At 43.8% G+C, this 21,664-nt stretch overlaps 1 protein-coding gene across 1 annotated transcript in view; it reads left to right on the top strand.

Moving 5' to 3' along the window:
- Positions 1-21,664, top strand: part of ZPLD1 (zona pellucida like domain containing 1) — a 395,074-nt gene that overhangs the window by 47,278 nt on the left and 326,132 nt on the right. Inside the window, exons 2-3 of the mRNA XM_069636318.1 lie at positions 5,044-5,207; positions 19,707-19,818. Coding sequence (XP_069492419.1) covers positions 5,044-5,207; positions 19,707-19,818 — 276 coding nt within the window. The remainder of the gene's footprint in view (positions 1-5,043; positions 5,208-19,706; positions 19,819-21,664) is intronic.

Below are 21,664 nucleotides of genomic sequence, written 5' to 3' on the forward strand. Positions count from 1 at the left end.
TCGAAAAGACACTATCAACTCAGGTTTGGTCTCACAAGCGTGGCAAACTAGGTTTCAGTACGTAAAGCACGGAGCAAGTATGGCCCTCAAGAGTTACCTTGTTTCTCGAGCACAAAGCACAAGTCCACAAGTCTTCCTGGAATAGCACACGAAAACAGCACACAGCAGGCGTCCAGAAGAGAGACTCGCGGCAAAGCGTTTACTTCTACGGGTGCGTACATGTGTGCGTGCGCACTGTGCGCGTGCGTGCACAATTTATGTAAGTCCGGAAGTACGGCATTGCAGATGGGCGGGCAGAGGGCGGGTCAGACAGCAACTTGTTTCTCGAGCACAAAGCACAAGTCCACAAGTCCACATGTCTTGCTGGAATAGCACACGAAAACAGCACACAGCAGGCCCCCAACTGTATAACCAACAATACATGTATTATGCTTGGGCACCGAATTCAATGGTTAGACAAACTGAATCTACCATTAACCAGGAATCTTAACCTTAACTCTCTAGACTCAATGGCCAATGAACCCACCCTCTCTTCTGGCCACGTGCCCAATCCTCTATTTTTGAAATACACATACATCATCATCAAGACACACCTCAATGTGGCTTTCAATGATTACTTTCTGTTCACGTTCCAAAGGCTCAGTCCTCACGCAGCTCATTCACTTTTAAGACCCACCGATCATATGAAGTCGACTCAATCTCACTGAATTTTTGATTGCTCTAAACCAATTCTATACCTATGTCTTTTATCCCCAATTTCAATGATGCCCTTACAGCCATCTATGGCTGGATAACCTTAGCCTTCAGCACATTTTCCACATTGAAATAATCTATGCCTCATTCGAATTGTTCATGAGCAAAATCCTTCCATGCAGAGTTGACCTTGCTTAAACTCACCAAATGTCTCCTTGAAATGAACTGGCACAAATCCTTGGACACTCCCATTACCAACTCAAAACCTATTGCTCCAAAGTCATGCTAGAAAACACACAGTACTACAAAACAAAAGCCATGTAATCAACCAACACCCAAAATACTAATTCTGCCTAAAAGAACTCTTTAAGTCTCAGCACACACTATCTCTACATCTCCCGCTCAACTCATTAGAAGCAAATATTCTACTTAGTTAAATCTTAAGCTCTTCAAAAATTGGAGAATCTTTATCATTGTAAACCACTGACCCTATCCCTAATCCCCAGACATCTTCGGCATAAGCACTATGGCACACGTTCATGCCTTGCTTGCACATTATTCCATTTTAAAAAATATTGAGCAAGGACCTACATCCACGTCTGTTGGCTCTCCGTTCCCTCTCCTATATTTAGTTCAACAAACCCCTGCACATGTTCACTTCTGCAAATGTGTTTAGTCAAGCCTTTAAAGGTAATGGCTCTCATCATTGCTCTTGCTCTTCACAGAAGCATCAGTACTTCTCTACTGACCAGACCATTCCCTAGTAGCCTCAAGACGGACATTTTCACTCAACTTAAGTAGACCTTTCATATGCCGGCAACCTAAGGCCGACCCATCCTTGCCCTTTCATTCACCTCCGAATTGATGAAAGGTGCTGCACCTAACAATAGAGAACCAACCTAATATCAACTACATCATTACAAACTACATTGCTGGATTCCACCCACGTGGTGGAACTTAATCTGATCTCATATAAATCTGGATTACCTCCTGCTCACCTTGGGTGATTGTGAAGCATTCTCAGTTCGTCACTCAGGACTTGTCCACCGCATTTGACATGTTGATTATCAGACCATTCTCAATCACCTTTATATTTTTGTAAGTATCCTAGGCAGAGATGTTGGGCCTCATTCCGAGTTTGGAGGCAGCCATGCCCTTAATAAGGGCATGGCTGCCTTCAAACTCGGGTCTGGGTTCCCTAAATGGGGAAATACCGACCATTCCGACCTAGGACGGCACGGTATTTCCCCATTCAGGTAAACCGGACCCGGATCATCCCCATTCCCATTCGAGCCCCCATAGGGCTCAATGGGAATGGGGAGGGAGCTAACAACGGGCCCGTTAATAACGGGCCCGTTGTTAGCTCCCTGGTCCCCTCGCGGGACCCGCAAAGGACGTCGGGTCTGACCAGACATCCAGAGCGGGTCCCGCAAGGGAACCTCGTAATAGGGCAGAATGGGTTTAACAGTGCCGGCACCATTACCAGCGCCGTTAAACCCATTCTGACAGCCTCCTAATGAGGCCCCTTGACTCCTTTTACCGAGTGCACTAAAGCCATCTCGCTCCTGGCCTTTACTTTCTCTTTCTCCCCATTTCCATGTGAAATACATCAAGAATCTGAACTTACCCATCCTATACCAAAACAAAAGAGGTGATGGCTGGAAGGTTTCGAATTAATCTGAACCTCTGGCATTGCTCTGGGCAACCCGCCAGACTATTGTTCTTCGACTGCCAAGCCATTTCAAAAGGGAAAAGATGCAAATCAGGTTTGGTTCCACTTCAAAAGGGGCAGTCCATTCTATTAGACCTTTTAGTTCATCCTCCAGCTGATGTTATATGATCATTTGTCCCAATGTACTACAGATTATGTTTGTTGCTGATGATGTCCACATTTTGCTCAGCCATGGCAAAAAACTCCTTCCTTTATGTTTCTCTCTTGACTTTTGCTGTTTTGCTACCAACGGCTGGATGAAGACAACATTACTTGAAAATATTCCTGCAAAAACCAGGGTTATTACCTTTAACGTACCTGCCGAACAGATAAATATATTCCTGCAATCCTCCATATTAGTAACTGCCACAACCCCGTCCACCTCGGTTCATGATCTTGGCTTCATATTGGTTTACGATCTTCTCTTGGTACACAAGTAAACACTGCTTACAACCACAGTTTCTTCCAACTATTATTACTAAGGAAAATGCTTCCGTTCCTAACGTACAATGGCAATGCCATCTTCTCGTGTAACCTATACTACTACCGTAGCTATTACCCCAGTCTTCACAGCATTCTTATCGACATTCTACAACATTTCCAGAAGATGGCTTCCCACCTGCTTCACCATGCTGCGGCCATATTACCCTTGCAAGCACCATTGTTGGTACTCAGTACAATCGAGGACGACATTCAAAAGTCTTTGCTTTAGCCAAGGCTGACCCATCTTCTGCAGAAAGGTCCACTACTATCTCTATTTTTTTATTTAAGCTATTTGCGTAGCACCAATAAATTTGAAATAAAGGTACTTTCTGAGCAGAAGCGCCTCAATGCATTACTTCAACCTCTTCAATGACCCCGTTGGAGCCTTATAACCACGAGATGCTGTTAATTGTTGCACTTCGAATTCCAGGGACTACCCATATGGCTAACCTGCTAATTCGGTACCAACCATAAACAACATATTTTCATATCGACACACAGGAACTTCCGATCTGCATCCATCAACATCAAAGGTCTTTGCATCTGCGTTCCTGCTCTCTGACTTACACATACTGCCCTCCATTCTGCACAGTTAGGCCAACATTATTGGCAGAGGGGCGCTATATAAGACCACTTCATATTACAGATCTAAAAAGGTGTTCAAGCAACATCAGCTAGGAGGGCCGATCTTGTGTACACCGCTCTGCTCACCCTTTGTCATACTCTGAAGAGCACTGCATTTTTTAAAAAAGATTTCTCTAGAGCTGGCTGCTCAAACTGCGAAAGCATTCTCATAAACCTGCTTGAGGCATCAGTTTGTTCACAGTGACCCAGGGCCGCCACGTAAACCTCTTTACCATACAATGATATAACACTATAGCTTCCTGCTTGGATTTTGGTGATAGCGACACCTCTGCATGCCCCCTAAATTCACTCTCACGCCTTTTCAAAATGATGCCTCTTGCTTCCTTCTCCAGGGAATAAAGTGTGATCACATTAATCCCCATACACTCTTTGAACTGGCTGCTTATAGCTAAGTGCAGCACAACCTCATTTCTCTTAAATCGTTTTCTTTGCTATTAAGCCTCCTTAATTGATCATTCTCATTTACAAATCGTTTAACAATTCCTCAGTTTCAGAGCTCCACAAGTTAGTGTCAGTGTTTCTTAGTTAATGGTTTTAGGGCTTAGGATTGTTTGATACACCTTGGCCATAATACACATTCGTCCTGACCCAAAAGTGTGATCTTTTAGAAAAGCTTTCAAAACTTGGCTTATGCAACAACGCTCACTGAACGCACGGGGTCATTGAATGTCCTCATGTTCTGTACAGTGCCGATATGCTGTGCGGCAAAATGTGTGTGCATCATAAATACAACATTAACATCCAAATGCACGTGTGCCTTCACTATTCAAAGGGATCTCCAGGAAACGCGTCACGCCCCCACTGACATATATTCTCAGTCTGTTGTCAATGCAAGATTTCGGTTTCAATATTCTTAATCACTGCATATAGGCCCCAGTAAAGTCCAGGTAATGTGCACGCTAACGCATTGATCGCGAGTCACAAGTGTGTGAGCTTTTAGTAGGCTGTTTGCTCTACTTTTAAAAGCAGGATAAGAGGATACACAAGACACATATCTAGTGCCATCAGGCCCAAGTGCTCATTGAAAATCACTGTGCAGCTAAAATGTAATATAACTTTCACAAAATGCACTTCCTTCACAATACAGAAGTCTGACTTTTTTCTTTGTTTGGGGGATAAGACTGCATGATCTATTTTCAAGTCTCAGAAGAAGAATGCACCATTATGAAATGTTAACTTGAAACCTCTCAATTTTTTGCATGCGTCTATTTTGTAGTTTCTAGCGCAGAGAATCCTTCTTTGGAAAAGTTCTCTGGGAACTCCCTGGGATTATATTTCCCTGGTTTAAAAAAAAAAAACGCAAAGAGGCTTGTGAATATTTAAAGCTCCATTGTCCGCGATCACGTCACATTTGTATTCTTCATTCACTGAGTACAAGCAAAAGTATGTTACCCTATAGCGCTGTTGTTGTATATTTTTACTGTTTTTGCCTCAGGTGTGCGGCGTCCATTTACTTGACAATGATTGAGTTGTTTGTTTTAGGATGTGTTCTTTTTTTTTTTTTTACCAAGTGCTGGTAAACAGTGACCTACTTTCTCTCCAATGGCGTACGTGGAGAGTTGTATATAAGCTGCACACTAGACAGGAAGAGCGCACAGGAACAGACGAAACTGATACCAAGGCCGGACAGACGTTCTCCGTAAACACATCTTCCTTTGACCCACATTGGTTTAAGGTACGTTTAAAAGTTCAATTGAAAACAGTACATTGAAGTATAATTCCAAATATGTCATCTAAGTTATCTATAGTCGGCAAGGACATTTGGTATAGGGACATTTGTATCATCTTTATTAAAAGGTCCTCTTAGTTTGAAGACATCTCCTTGTGGGCTAGTAAGGCTTCTTTTAGGATGAGGTGAACTTTTCAAAAACGTTCCATCATTCTAGATATTTCACTCTCCCGTCTCTCTCTCATTACCTTCATTTCTTATCTACTCTGGGGCAGAGAAACATGAGGAAAGGGGCTACACTAGGCAGAGATCGCTTGATGACATTTTTAGAATAGTTGTATAAATGAAGCTAAGGAGTACGTTATGTGTTTAGCCAAGTAAAGTGAGTAAATGGTCCTGAGGTATTTAGCAATCGTCTGCGAATAATAACATATTTGTATTTATTCCTCACTTTTAAACACTGGCGTTCACCAGGCAAAGTCTCCATGTTCCACTGAATTTGTACAGAATGACGTGTTTGCTGTTAATGTCAGAAAGTCATAGCAAGCTAATTTTAACACAGACAGAAAAGGGCACCACGAAATGAGCGACTTTGCGTTGTGTGGTGAGCACTAGAGTGCAATACTTTGCGTGCGCTGCAATGTAAAGACATACCTACTTAGAGCGGTTTATTTGTATACAGTTGGGTGTATCTTTTGAAGAAAGCATGGAAAGGGTAATCTCACCTAAATCCTAACTCTGCCCCATGTCCCATATGCACGCCACAGGCCACTTCTAACCTGATAAAAGACATAGCATATGTGATGCAATGTTTGCCGAATGGTACCCAGGGTACGCCTTTCTGCATTGCCCCTACGGCAGAGAAGAGCTTATGAAGCTGCAACAAATAGACTAAATGCACGTTGTTGGTAGATCAGGGAGTATACATTTTGCTTACCACTCTCTACCAGCACTGCCTGGCATAAACCAGTTTAAAACAGTCTTCATATCAGGAATGAGGAAGCATGACGCACTCGGAAGAAGGATTGGCACTCACCCTCTCTCCATTTTCTCTCCAGTAGGGCATACCGGCTGTCTGACTGACAACCTTCAAGCCATCGTCTGGCAGGGAGCGTCAGACATAAGTTAGCTCGACATCTCTGCGGCCGTAAAGATGCCGGGGTTTAGGGAGACGGGGATGCTCTGCGCGGAATCCCATAATGGAATTGCCTTAACCTTGGTTGGTTTGGCTTCTAGTTGTAAAATGGACCTCTCTCTCTCTCGCCCTCCCACCACACCCTAAGCCACTATTCTTCTTGTGGTGCATTGGCCGTGACATTCCCCTTTTCACTCGCTATTTAGCTTGCTTTTCATGACTGAAGATTACTTGTATGCTCGGCGCGGCACCTGCTAGATTGTAACCTGGTTACTCAGAGAACATCTTTGCTTTCTACAGCAACAATACCAACATCAAAGTACACAGAAAAGTCACCACGGTTAAGTACTTTAAGAGCACAGCCTAGGTCAACAGTCTTCACACTTTTTCTGCTTAGGGCCCCATGAATATAAAACATGTAGTCCCGTCACTCCCGAAATAAGGTAGCTACCAGTACATTCCCACAATGAATGTGAAATATTACAGCAGGTGCAGAAAACGAGTCAGGGCTTCTTAGGAGGCAAATGAGGCAGTATTACACAGGCAATCCTAGTGCAAGTTACATAGAGAATAGGCAGCACAAGGGATAGCAGTGCAAGTGTCACTCACACGCATATCTTGTATAGAGCAGGCAGCAGCAATGCAAGCTTAATAATGTCACTGAATGTATAAACCTCCGAGGGGGGAGGGCCGAGTAAGCCTAGCCGGCATTCAAACGTGCATCATGTCAGAGGTGAGGAGTGCTTAACACCTGAGCTACACAGAACATTTTTTCACAGAGCAGGCACAACACAGCCAACTGCATTTCAAGATTCCCTACCACACTATCGGTGAAGAACTGAACGGCATTGCCCGGACGCAAGACATCAGTCTCTCTCTCTCTCTCTCTCTCTCTCTCTCTCTCTCTCTCTCTCACACACACACACACACACACACGACACAATTACACCACATGCATCAACAATTATTTAAGAAACCCTTATACACAGAACAGGGTCCGCATAGGCAGCAGAAGAGCTTGCTTCACTCATACATACAGAAATTGACCCTCGCAGGCCGAAACAGAAGTGCAGGTTTCACTCACACACAGCGAGTATAGCATAGGATCCAGTGCAGGTTTCACTCACACACAGCGTGTATAGCATAGAATACAGTGCAGGTTTCACTCACACACAGCGGGTATAGCATAGGATACATTGCAGGTTTCAGTCACACACACAGTGTGTATAGCATAGGATACAGTGCAGGTTTCACTCACACACAGCGGGTATACCATAGGATACAGTGCAGGTTTCACTCACACACAGCATGTATAGCATAGGATACAGTGCAGGTTTCACTCACACACAGCGTGTATAGCATAGGATACAGTGCAGGTTTCACTCACAACCAGCGGGTACAGCATAAGATACAGTGCAGGTTTCACTCACACACACAGCCGGTATAGCATAGGATACAGTGCAGGTTTCACTCACACACACAGCGTGTAAAGCATAGGATACAGTGCAGGTTTCACTGACACACACAGCGGTTATAGCATAGGATACAGTGCAGGTTTCACTCAGACACACAGCGGGTATAGCATAGGATACAGTGCAGGTTTCACTCACACACAGCGGGTATAGCATAAAATACAGTGCAGGTTTCACTCACACACACAGCGGGTATAGCATAGGATACAGTGCAGGTCTCACTCACACACAGCATGTATAGCATAGGATACAGTGCAGGTTTCACTCACACACAGCGGGTATACCATAGGATACAGTGCAGGTTTCACTCACACACAGCATGTATAGCATAGGATACAGTGCAGGTTTCACTCACACACAGCGGGTACAGCATAAGATACAGTGCAGGTTTCACTCACACACACAGTGGGTATAGCATAGGATACAGTGCAGGTTTCACTCACACACACAGCTTGTATAGCATAGGATACAGTGCAGGTTTCACTGACACACACAGCGGGTATAGCATAGGATACAGTGCAGGTTTCACTCACACACAGCGTGTATAGCATAGGATACAGTGCAGGTTCACTCACACACAGCGGGTACAGCATAAGATACAGTGCAGGTTTCACTCAGACACACAGCGGGTATAGCATAGGATACAGTGCAGGTTTCACTCACACACAGCGGGTATAGCATAAGATACAGTGCAGGTTTCACTCACACACACAGCGGGTATAGCATAGGATACAGTGCAGGTCTCACTCACACACAGCATGTATAGCATAGGATACAGTGCAGGTTTCACTCACACACAGCGGGTATACCATAGGATACAGTGCAGGTTTCACTCACACACAGCATGTATAGCATAGGATACAGTGCAGGTTTCACTCACACACAGCGGGTACAGCATAAGATACAGTGCAGGTTTCACTCACACGCACAGTGGGTATAGCATAGGATACAGTGCAGGTTTCACTCACACACACAGCTTGTATAGCATAGGATACAGTGCAGGTTTCACTGACACACACAGCGTGTATAGCATAGGATACAGTGCAGGTTTCACTCACACACAGCGTGTATAGCATAGGATACAGTGCAGGTTCACTCACACACAGCGGGTACAGCATAAGATACAGTGCAGGTTTCACTCACACACACAGCGGGTATAGCATAGGATACAGTGCAGGTTTCACTCACACACACAGCGGGTATAGCATAGGATACAGTGCAGGTTTCACTCACACACAGCGGGTATAGCATAGGATACAGTGCAGGTTTCACTCACACACAGCATGTATAGCATAGGATACAGTGCAGGTTTCGTCACACACAGGGGGTATAGCATAGGATACAGTGCAGGTTTCACTCACACACACAGCGTGTATAGCATAGGATACAGCGCAGGTTTCACTGACACACACAGCGGATATAGCATAGGATACAGTGAAGGTTAGCACTGTGAGCTAGATAAACGAGATCTGCCTGCAAATGGCCAGGGGTAGGAGTGCAGGGTTGCAGGTTGTTTTGCAATGTAAGGCTTACCTCCCCCTACAGACCCTGACTAACCAATTTACTGCTAAGATCTCCTAGCACCTTACACTACACACACAAAACCCAAACAGGCTGCCTGCACAGGCCCAGCCGTTATCACATAAAATCTAATCCAAGATTAAATCCAAACCATGACTAAGTTCTCTTCTTTCGCGCTATCACACTCTCCCACAGCAGCAGCCATGAGGAATTCCTCACGAACAGACTTGTATGGGATAATTTCCCTTGAACCTGTATAGGCTTATGCACGCTTTAATGAAGGATAAGAGTGCCCCAGTGGCGCTCCGCATGCTAACATGCCCAGGACCATGTCTGCCACGTCCTGCTATTCATTAAGGATCCATACCCCAATGTTTATCTTTTCTGCTACTTATTTCATCTTGAATAACCCTCTGTAGGGTTGCAGCATCACTCTGATACCGAAGTCTTGGTTCCACATGAAAACCTTGTGAGTTGTGGCCGTTGGCTGCAGGAGGAGGAATTTTCCTTTTGGACTGTGAAAGACGGGCTTGTGGTAAACAGCTGGGTAGACAGCTGGGAGAAATTAGCAGGGATTCTGCCCTGCCCAATGCTTGCTGAACGATTGATAAACAACTTCACTGCCTAGATGATCCTTGCTCTTGATGGGCAAAGGTCCCAGCAGGCCACTGGGCACAGCACCTGAGCATGTTAGAGTGAAGTGTGAGGCATCTCTCAGCATGCCAACCAATTTATTAAGGAAGGTGAACTCGGTGACTACACCCCTCAAATTCTAAACATCCGTTCCTCTGAGCCAAAAGCGTTTGCCTCCTATAACCCTTATGGTTATGTCTGAAGTTTGCAGACTGTCCTTTCCCTCATCTGTCAACTTGCAGATGCTTGTTTTTTTTATCATGGGATACAATGTATCTGTTTGAGACAAATCACAATATCTTTGGAAACCCAGTGATGTACTCCCACCACACCTGGGTAATCTATCAGAAAAGTAACTATGCGCCTCTATGGGAGTACCGCGAAACAATGAACCTGGACACTCCTATCTACACAAATATTACTTTTCAACACCCTGCCTGTAAGAACGACAGCTAACATTCAGACTCAGTTCATTAGAAAAATAAAGCATTTAATAAGAAGCATACACAGTAAAAACAAGACAAACACTGGTCCCCAGGACTAAAACTCCTCTTTTTTCACAACACAAAAGATGCAAAATACATGCTTACATAACAATCTACTGTGTTGGGTTTAGTACGTGAGACTGATTACTCACTCCCAGTTTAACAAAGACAAAACTGGGTATCTAAATTTTATATGCACATGTGTATGTGGTTTTCCACAGCACATGAACCTCAATTTCCAAAGACTAAACTGAAGATCATTTTTACACCATATTTGGTAGTCTCTTGAAAGCTGTAATGCTGTGTTTGCATCAAAGCAGTTTTTAGTCATATACTAATCATGCGTAAACCTACACAGATCTAATGTCACCACATGTCATCTCATACAATGTTTATAACAAAAACATCAACACTACTGTGTTTCGGCCCTAAGACTTTTTGGGTCTCCTCTGCATCATGGTTGGGAGCCTCCTCTATTGTGACCGGGCCTTCATCAGGACTAAACAAAAGCACTGTATCCCCTTTTTTGCTTTCTTAGCAGCTGTGTTTTTCACAAGGTACAACACAGACTCCTACACTTCACCATTCGAAATGCCTGCAATCAAGCACAAATTGGGTGTATTGATTAGTCACTAGATTGTAAATAATAATGTATCATTACCACTGTGTTACCTTCACCACAAATATGAGTGTCACTTACTGAGAACCTTCCACTGGCTCCACGTCTGGAAAAAAATCCAATAAAAAAAACTATGGTTTCAGAAAATTCTTCTTTCATTGTTATAAGCCACATGGCTCCCAGGATGTTTAACATACTCCACACCCTGGATTAATGAAAGAAAGGCATGTTGGAATGCTTGATTGCATCATTTGGTTACTAATTCTACTTAATGAATCAGCAGAAACTCTCTTCTCTTGACATCTAATGAGCCATATTCTTCAGCGTGCGGGAATGCCACGCTCTACTGGCGTACTTGTTACCCACTGCTCAATCTGTCCTGGAAAGTATACACAATAAGTGTATTGTGGAGAAAATATCTACTGGTTAAGATATCTAATGGGTGCTGCTCCGATATCTGATGCGCACAGGTTAAACGATTGTCAATGTGCCCCTCCACTAGAGGTGGCTTCCAAGAAGCTGCCTCTCTGGGCAAGGTAGCGAGAATCTTGAAAAGGTTTCCCTCTCCCGAACATTTTTAAACTTCTCATTCTGTATTAAACAGAGACTGTGGACAAAAGATACGTTTCGGAGTGATTGCATATTGCTTTACAATTGCTGACGGTCTCAACTCACTCTCCATTGTACACGAAACACAGAGAAATTCGAAATCCATGCAGGCCTCTGTTCGCTGTGTGTGTGTAGTACCTAATATATAATATTGCTCCACTGGACCGGGTATGCCGTTAATCTACCCCAGTGCCGGATAGAGCAGAGGTTGTTAATTGCTACTGCGTGCGCCTGCTCTGATGTGTCTTCTAGATAGACGCATCTGTCCTTTAACGCAGCAGGGCTGCCACGTCCACCTCGGCTGCCATGGACTGCTTATGCTCACCACGGAAACTGATCTCTCGCTTCCCGGCGGGGTCCACATTGCCTTAGTAACGTTGGCTCTACCTGGATCGAGACATCTAGTTTCATGCCATGTCTGCAACAGGTGGCTGCCTATCTTTGAGTGTCTATTGATTAAAAACTACCCTCACTCCATGAGACCTGCTGTACTCTGTCTGCCTGTGTTTCAGAACACCAGCCCACGCAGAGCATCGACTCTGGTGAGGTAAATAGACTTACGTTCCTAGTAGAATACAGAGAGCACTCCCCCTGGAATTGCCTAAAAAACTAGGGGTTGATGCTAAATTATTAAAATATGGGTAACACTGAGGTCAAAGGAAAGTTTCTCTGTTTTGCAACCTAACTTGCAAAAAACCTCACTCATGAAGGTGTATCCTAGATACATTTTTACAATTGGCATCTCTGGAAAAAAACATGTATTTGAAAGAACTGACCTGCCCATGGGCTGAATGCACATTCATAGTAAAGGACCCCACTATTGTATGTCCCTTGCTAGCCCAGTGCTCTTCTAGTGGTGTGTCCTGTACTTGTTTTTTTATGCAGGACCCGTGCTCACAAATCCTCTGCCTCACTCCTCCCCCCACCCCCCAGCCATTTACTCTTGCAATTCGACCATCCATTCAATTTCCAATTTGTGTCATGTTTCTAGTAAGGTCACACACAAACAGCCCCCTCACTTAAAATGACCCACTATGGGTGCAATGCCCCATATTTGTCTTCCATCTGTCTTCTCTTTGTTTTTGTCATGTCTCGCTCTGTCTGATGTAAGTGTTGCATTTAAAAGCAAAAAGAGGTTTCTCGATGTTGCAAGTGGAGCAAGTGCAATTTTCTTCTCACTTCTCTTCCATAAGGTTGCGAAGAGGACTGAACGTGGTAACACAAACAACACTCTCCTGTTTTTCTCTTTTCTGTTGGGTTAAACACACTTCTCTGGAAATGTTGGATGCCCTCTCTTTCAATTGTCTGGTCAGCTTCTTGGGGTATACTCTCCTTTGAAGCTGTTTTTCTAAGGTCTGTGCTTCCGTGCTTTCTTGTTCACCACTCTGAATTAGAGTACCTACAGCAACCCCATACACGTGTTTCAGCCTTGTTGGGCATCATCAGTGAGGTGAAGCTGAGCCTCTCTAAGCACAGTGAGCAGGGAGTCCACGTCTGGTTGCCCCCAGGTAACCTAGGGTGACCAACCCCAAGTTCCTTAAAAAAATTCAACAAAGGTAGCAGGCGCCCCTCTCTCGGAAGAACAAGGCATGATAACCTGTTCAGTGGTTGTTAACCACATTGAGAGTTCGCAGCCATCTGCTTTTTGCTCACTGTACCTTTCACAGATGGGAAATATCCATTTGCATATCAGTTTTGTCCCACCCACATGGGCAGTCCAGCACCGAAATGCTATGGCAATTCCTCTCTGAACAAGAGTACCTAGAGCAACCCCATACACGTGTTTCAGCCTTGTTGGGCATCATCAGTGAGGTGAAGCTGAGCCTCTCTAAGCACAGTGAGCAGGGAATCCTACCTGGGGGCAACCAGATGTGGACTGCCTGCTCACTGTGCTTAGAGAGGAATTGCCATTAGCATTTCGGTGCTGGACTGCCCATGTGGGCAGGACAAAGACTGATATGCAAATGGATATTTCCCATCTGTGAAAGGTACAGTGAGCAAAAAGCAGATGGCTGCGAACTCTCAATGTGGTTAATAACCACTGAACAGGTTATCATGCCTTGTTCTTCCGAGAGAGGGGCGCCTGCTACCTTTGTAGAGCTTCCGTAGCAAAGTCTGCTCTATTGGTGCAATTCCTTCTAATTCTCAGAAATTGACCAAATGTTAGACTCCCTTTCACACTCTGCAGATGGTAACTGTTAAAATGCAGTACGCTGTTCCGATCTGTGCTTTTTTTGTATAAGGCAGTGATGAGTTGTCCTCTGTTTCCTAACCCCGATATCCAAAAACGCAATTTCCACGGTGAAGTATGTAATGGTGAATTTGAGATGAATATCTCTCGTATTCAACCGCTCATCGAACAGGAGGAGTTCTGCCTCTGTCCCCTTCTAAATGGTTATGATGTCATCAATGAAACGCTGCCACATCATGATGTGGGCGGCAAAAGTATTTGTTTCATTGTAAATAAATGCGTCGTCAAAATGTGCTACATATAAATTATAAAAGTAGCATCCATGCTGGTCCCTTTGATTTGCTTGTAAATGCTGTTTTTAAAAGTGAAAACCTTCCCAGTGAGAGCTTTTTGGGCACAATCAATGATGAAAACCGTGGACACCATCGCTGTCTTGTACTGCCTATTGTCAAGTGCCCCTTTGACAACATCCAGGCTAGCTTGCTACGGTATGTTGGTATGCAAGGATTCAATATCAAATGTTGCCAGTATGTCGTCTGCGTTGATGACCTTACCCTCACCTGCGTTTATAATATCAGTATTGTCCTAACTATATGCCTTAGTTGGAAATTGAGGTTAATATGCTGTGGAAGACCACATACATATGCAATGTGTATATAAAATGTAGATACCCAGTTGCGTCTTTGTTAAACTGTGAGTGAGTAATCAGTCTCACATACTAATCCCCACACAGTAGATTGTTATATATGTATGTATTTTCTATCCTTTCTTCTGTCTAAAAAGAGGAGATTGAGTCCTGGAGACCAGTGTTTGTATTGTTTTTACTGGTCACATGTGATTTTACCGACCCAAATTAATTTCAGAGTGGTACATTTCATCACTGCCATAATACCAAGAAACACTGATTTCTTTAAATACATTTAATTAGGGGGCTCCCCCAACCCCCCCGTTTTTCTTTCCTTATAACGCCACCTAAAAACCCACCCTGACTCATTTTAATCCCTTACCCACTACCCCATATATATTTAAGTAATATTTTTGGTGTTTTTCAGTGTTATTTACTTAGATGAAATGTACCACTCTGTTTTGTATTCAGTAAAATAACTGAGTACCGTGTTTACTATGTATGGTTCTTATTAGGTGCTTTATTTTTCTAAAGAGCTGAGTCTGAATGGTAGCTGTGCTTCTTACAGACAGGGTATTGAAAAGTAATATTTGTTTGGATAGGAGTGTCCATGTTCATTGTTTCACGGTACTCACATAGAGGTGCATAGTATATTTTCTATTTGAAACAAAGACAGAGACAGAGTGCGAGGAGATTGACAGGTTGCACAGTGAGCTAGAGAAATGAGACCTGTCTGGAAATGGCCTGGGGTTGGAGTGGAGAATTTCAGGTTGTTTTGCCTTGTAAAGCTTATTCCCCTCTTTCCCTGACTGACCAAGTCACTGCTAAATTTGCCTTAGACCTTGCACTACACCCACAAACTCCCAACACACTGTCATTGTGAGGAATTCAACCATCCTCACAGTGAGGGTGAGCTTGCCTGGGTTTTTGGAAATTTGAAATGGTTAACCCGCACACATTTTCCTATGCTCACCGCATGACATACACATAGACCTGTGTACGTTAGGTGGAGACAGCCTACAGTACCTCCTGCCATATTTAGTTAGGATATGACAACAAGGGGTACACCATGTCATCTCAGAAGGAGGCAGGACAAACCTTCCCCTTGTCAGGGCCAGCCTAATTAACTAACAAAGGCTTCATGGATCCACCCTGTCCTTTTGTTGGGCCCTCCAGCTGGTGGCAGTGGTCAACATAATTAACATATTAATAGTGTGCACTTCAATCAGGCCCACATGATCCCTGGCTGCAGAGGTTACCAAAGAGGAGACAAGAAACCCCAACAACCTTTCACATGCACAGTGTCAACTTGAAGCCAGCTCCCGCCCTTGGTATTGATTGATGGTGAAATGTCATGTCTGGGACTGTGTGTATTGCAGTAGTCATCCCTATAGGGGGACCCCTTTCAGAAGGTATGAGCATGTGGATTGACGGCGCCAGAAAGCCTGGTCTTGCTGCAGCTTCAAGGGAGACCTGCCACTTTAATCAGAAACAACAGAGAGCTCCATTGACCATAGAGAACCTTTGATCCACAACAAACATGAAGATGGGTGGGACTTAGTATTTCATTTTTTTTTTACCCCTTTACCTTTTCTGTTGCAAAGCACTCTGGTTATGACCTCATGCATATAGGAGATTGTTGGTGGGGACTCAGGATTGGTTCATTAAGGTAGGCTTAGCCTACCTTAATCCCTGTGGTCCATTTGGCTTTAAAAGAGGGGTTGGTGCCTCTTTTGGCCAGATCATCTGAAGACTTCACAAAGAGTAGCAAGATTAGCTCATCATTGGACCCTGACTGAAGGTACAGCCTGCCTTACATCTTCCACCAGCGAAGGAAGGCCAGGATCTACAAAGAGGGACGCAAGATCCCTCACCTAAACATCTCCCAGGGAACAGAGGGAGCTACTGAACCCAGAGTACCCTCTGCAGCTCCAGAACTGGTACCCAGCCAGCACAGTGCTTGCTCTGCTAGGCTCTGCAGCAAACTTCCTAGGTGGGAAGTGCCACATAGTATCTGAACCAAACCAAGGACAAGGCTGCATGCATCACTCTCTCCTAAGGTTTGGGCCGTCTGCCTTAAAGAACGACATGAGCCCAGTGAAGAAGCTAGGAGGAGTGCATCGACAAGCATCTACTGACCCCTCGAGCTGCAACCACTGACTATTGTTACGCTGCAGTCGCTAAAGCCGTCTGAGACACCTCGACCAGTGCTTCGGAAAAACACTGACCAGCACTGAGACAATGATTCCTGACCAGAGCCGCTCTGTAGGCCAGCCTGCATCCGTCCGTCCAGCCTCACTCGCCAAACTAGTTGCCACCTGAAAGCCGCAGCTATTTCCCGTCTTGAACTCTGTCGCAGAAGCTGCAAAGTGCCCTGAAACCGACTCAACCCTATCGAGCAGCCAGAACTCCTACAAGCACAAGGTACATTGTGGTTCTGCCCCCCGGTCCTTCTCTGAAAGCCCCTAGAGACATCTTAAGACCTGTTGCTCCCTTTGTGCTGAAGCCAAGTATCCTTGAACTGTTGTTATAATTTACTATACCAACCACCCTCCTGTCAATATCCAGAGTGCATCCCTTTTCCTTCTTTGAAACGGTCTGTCCTCTGCATTCCTTTAAAGTGTGGGTTGTATTTTGTAGTGTTGCTGGAACTGTCTGCTGTGATAATAATAAAGTAGATATGGTATACATCCTCGACTGGAAAGTGCCTTTTATCATTGTGTATTAATTGCATTTTTGCTGTGTTGCAACTAACCAACGATCCACGAAGTTTCAGAGATAAGTCTGCATGTTACAAACATTTGACAAAGACGTTTATAATTTGCTTGTTTCTCCAATCTGAACGGATCCCTTCTGGTGTACTGGAGGTGTGGGGATGATTGAGGGTTTAGAAACCGATATTTATCCCTGGACCACTGGTGCCCCGGAAGTTGATTTGTCACAGTTATCACAAGCCTAGCCATTAGCACATCAACATTAATCCAAACCACAACCAAGCTCTTCTCTTTACCCATATCACACACCCATATCACGCACTTCCACATCAGAGGCTAACCAAACCCAAAGAGCTGTAGTCCATCAGATCTTGGGTTCTCTCCTATGGATGACATACACTCACGTTTATTTGTCAAATCTATAGAAATCAGATTGGCACACAGGAACCTTTTACTTCTGATCTGCACCCATCAACACCAAAGGTTATTCATCTGCCACGCCCACTGTCCCACTAATGACCCCCACTACTGCACCATTTTTCATACAGAGCCATGTGCAGCAAGGCCACCAATAGTGGTGGAATGGTGCTATACAGGACCACTGACATTACAACACGTCATACTCATTTACAGACACTGAATGGATTATCTTGCCTGCAACCAACTCTGGTTTTTCAAAATGATGACAAACCCACCCTATTTCAATCTTCTACCTGCTCCCTATTTAATTTCGTTTAAATGCTATGGCTCTCCCTCAACTCTCTGGCATCTTCCTGCCTTTCTGTACACAAATAATACAATCCCCAACAGCATTTATTTTATACCTACGAATCTGCACTTTTCTGAATTACCTATCTAATTGGCCGACTCATCAAAAATTCAGTTGCTATAGAGTTTAACCGAATACACACAGGCTTAGTAGCTGTGCAAATTGGCATTCTTCATGAATAAACTACAAGGGATATGCTAATCTTGAACATGAATGGTTAAGAAGGCGCTTGTAAATTGATACAACTGATTTTAATGTTTTTTAAGGGCTTTTTAGAAAAGCAAAGGAGCCTTTTCCCCAAAGGGAGTGCCACGCTAGTCCTGTGGTATTCACTCTGGGGAATTGTCAGACTTAAGTGTTTTAGAGTATGTAGTTAAGAAATCTAGATGAGATCACTGACACGTTCGATCATATATCATTTAATATTTTGCCTATTTATCTATATATACAATTAGTTCTAGTCATGCAGCACATATTAATAGACGTTAACTTGTCAATGCAAACTCAGTGACATGAACAATGTTTTGATTTTTAAATACATATTATCATGTGTACATTACTGAAGAAAGCATTTCCATAATTAGAATAATGTTCTTAATGAACTTTGTTGAATAAAAAACATGTACCATTGTAGAAGAAAAATGTCCATTCAATTATGCTCGTTTACACAGTCAAAGCGCAGTCACACAATAGGACCACTATCTGTCCTAAGCCTACAGCTCCCTCTAGCTGTGACAACAGGCAAAGCTATGCGAATTGGACCAGTGTATATCCTGAGGCAACAGCTCCCTCTAGTAGCATTCTGTGCGTTTGGGCAGGCTCTGCTGCATGATGCCATCTGACAAACATACATCTGGACTTTTATTATTGTTAAGATGAGAGTCTTGAAATGGGCCCGTGTTTGCTTAACCTCCTCGAGAGATGATTTAATAGCAGGATATTTTACAAAATCCTCCCCCACCACGAGCTCAAAAATGAGATTTGCCGTAACTGATAGGTGCAAAGTTGCCATTTTGCACCGAACGGTTCATATAGATGTCAGTGCCAAATTACTTATGCCAGAGCAATGCATGCAGTCTAGCTTCGATTCTAAGAAATGTGCAGATGACCTTGTTCACAAAGGTGGCCAGCACACATGTGTAGGGGCATGCCTCATTGCAAACCATGCACTGACTTGCCTCCAGAATAGATTTGCGGGCAGTGGACGAGTTAGACGCGCATTTGTTCTTAGGCTTTATTCATTGTGCCAAAGTGAAAAAGGACATGTTTTCCTTACCCAGCCATCAGCCATATGCATGTCAGGGACTTTACATTGCTCCGTTACACTTCATTTCACCACTAAACTACAATGAAGTCAAGTGAAATGTCTAGAACATGGGAGATATAGGTGCAATTGGGATGGCGTTGTCACGTGCTGCTGTTACCTCAAGTGGTAAAACATGCGTACAAGGGCAACGGGGACAGCCTGAATCAGAAAGAACAGCCCCTCACATTTCTGAATATTAGATGTGCTTTTCATTGTGGTGAAACACCCCCGTCCCGCCCCAGGGCACTCCTTCACGTGGGTATTTGTGATCCAAGGTGCATTTCATCTCAGCTTTACAGTGTATGTGTTTCCCATTGTGTTGCAACCATTTCACTCAGCATGAATGACAGAAATGATAGAACTCACATATAAAGAATGTATGCCCGTTTTAAAATGTAAACTTGACCTCTCTTCTTCTACCCCAAGAACCAGAAAAACACAGAAATGTATACGTTTTATATCATCATTCTCCTGTCCTGCTTCCATGGATATCAGTGTGCAGATAACACTACTTGCAACGGGACCTATCGAACCCCAGGTATGTTTTTCACGAAGTAATCTAGTAAATGATGTGCTTACGGATGCAAATCACGTAGCGAGACATGCACGATTGAGTACAAACCTTTATTTCTCTTGTGCAGTAAAACGTTTTAACCTCACCCTTAAAGCACACATATTTAACATTAGTTTTACTTGACAAATGTGGGACATTGGCAGGGCTGGTCTTTGTGTTTTGTAAGCGCAACGGATGTTTATTCTAGAAACCTTAAGCAGGTAGATCTTCTATGCCTGTGCCGTGCTCTTCCATGACATCACATTCCGTACCTCCAGGGAATCCGAGGCAGGGCGCCCGTGTCATTACCTCCTGATTGCATTGGATTGCATTCACAGATCATTTGCATTCTCCCTCCTACAGCACACAGAACATAGGGAGATGCCAGCCTCCCCCCACTACACTCCTCACGGACAGAAGATTAAAAACCCTAAACACACGTGTCAAGTAGTATCAAAATACAAACGTATAAAAAGGATGTTGCGGCTTACCTGCCGCGCTAAAGAAAGTACCTATACTTTAATCTACAAGAGGGTGGAAGCATATACAACCTCCACGTTGCTAAGCAGTTGTACACGTAGCTGGCATTCTTTTTTCTGGTGCCTTTTCGTGTCATTTTTAGAACACTTTCTTTTGGCGCTTTTTGGTGGGGCAAGGCACCAAATATCGCCAAACATTGGTACTGTACAGGAGACAGGGCAGTTCGGGAGCAGTGTATAGCGTTGGCATGGCAACTTGCCGACGCTTGGCCCTGAAATGGGCAAAGCACCCACTGAGCCTTGTTTTTCCAAGGGTAGCTGGGCTTCTGCCATTTTCTCCTGTGCTTTAATGAGTTCCAAACAAGTAAAAGCAGAAACCCTACCCTAAAGCAGGAATGCCGTTTACATGCATGCTGGCATTTATTCACAGACACATCACGCATTACCAGATCCAAACGGTATAACGTACCACGGTCGTCCTGATCCCTTATGTCTTTTTCGGAGCAGTATAGTCGCGTAAGAGAAGAGAAACTAAATCAGGAAGACACTTTTACTTTGACATCCCAGAGACTCACTCATCGAAAGTACAAAACATAATACAAGCATGAGAGCTGCTTTACTGTGTGTTTAACAAGCCGGTAACAAAACATGCAAACGGGGAATGCAGGCATTTTTCAGCTGAGTGCAACCACACATTTCAGGGGTTAATCCCTTCCCTTCTGAAAAGCCTAATATAAATGCTTACAATCCCTTCTAAACACAACTGCCATAATCCTTCTGAGGCAAAACCGGCACTTATCAGTAGGTCGGCAAAAGTTGTGATAACATGGTAACAGTCCCTTTTAGAAGAGCTGTTAGCTGCGATCTGCCTAATGATACAATACGGAAGTTTCTCGATAAAGCAAATATATTCGTTTGATGGGACAATAATTGTAATTCTCTGCATACTAGTGAAGTGCAATAGATGTCAGCAGTTCTGTCAGAGTTTTGATACAGTACCAGTACATCCAAGCTAAAGCATGACTTCCACACTTTGGAAGGCCCGGTACCAGCCCTAACCATCGGATGCGCAATGCATTTTAGTCTAATCATAAAACGAGCAATCGAAGGTCCTCTTTTTTTAGGGGCTTGTTGGGAGAGGACTTAGAAACATATTTAAACAACCAGGATCCACAACAAACTACCTGCTAATTTCGTATTTGGCTGCAAAATTAGCATTGCACCTGAAACAGGAAAAAGATCGTCTTTTCAGAACAAATATACAGACGATCAGGTCGGAGATTATAAAAAAAAATATCGATTTATAATTTTTTAATTTTTTTTAACACATGATAAAAAATGGACGTGAGAAG

The sequence above is a fragment of the Ambystoma mexicanum genome, chromosome 7p, assembly GCF_040938575.1.
Source record: "Ambystoma mexicanum isolate Mex_15411 chromosome 7p, UKY_AmexF1_1, whole genome shotgun sequence".
Classification (NCBI taxonomy): domain Eukaryota; kingdom Metazoa; phylum Chordata; class Amphibia; order Caudata; family Ambystomatidae; genus Ambystoma; species Ambystoma mexicanum.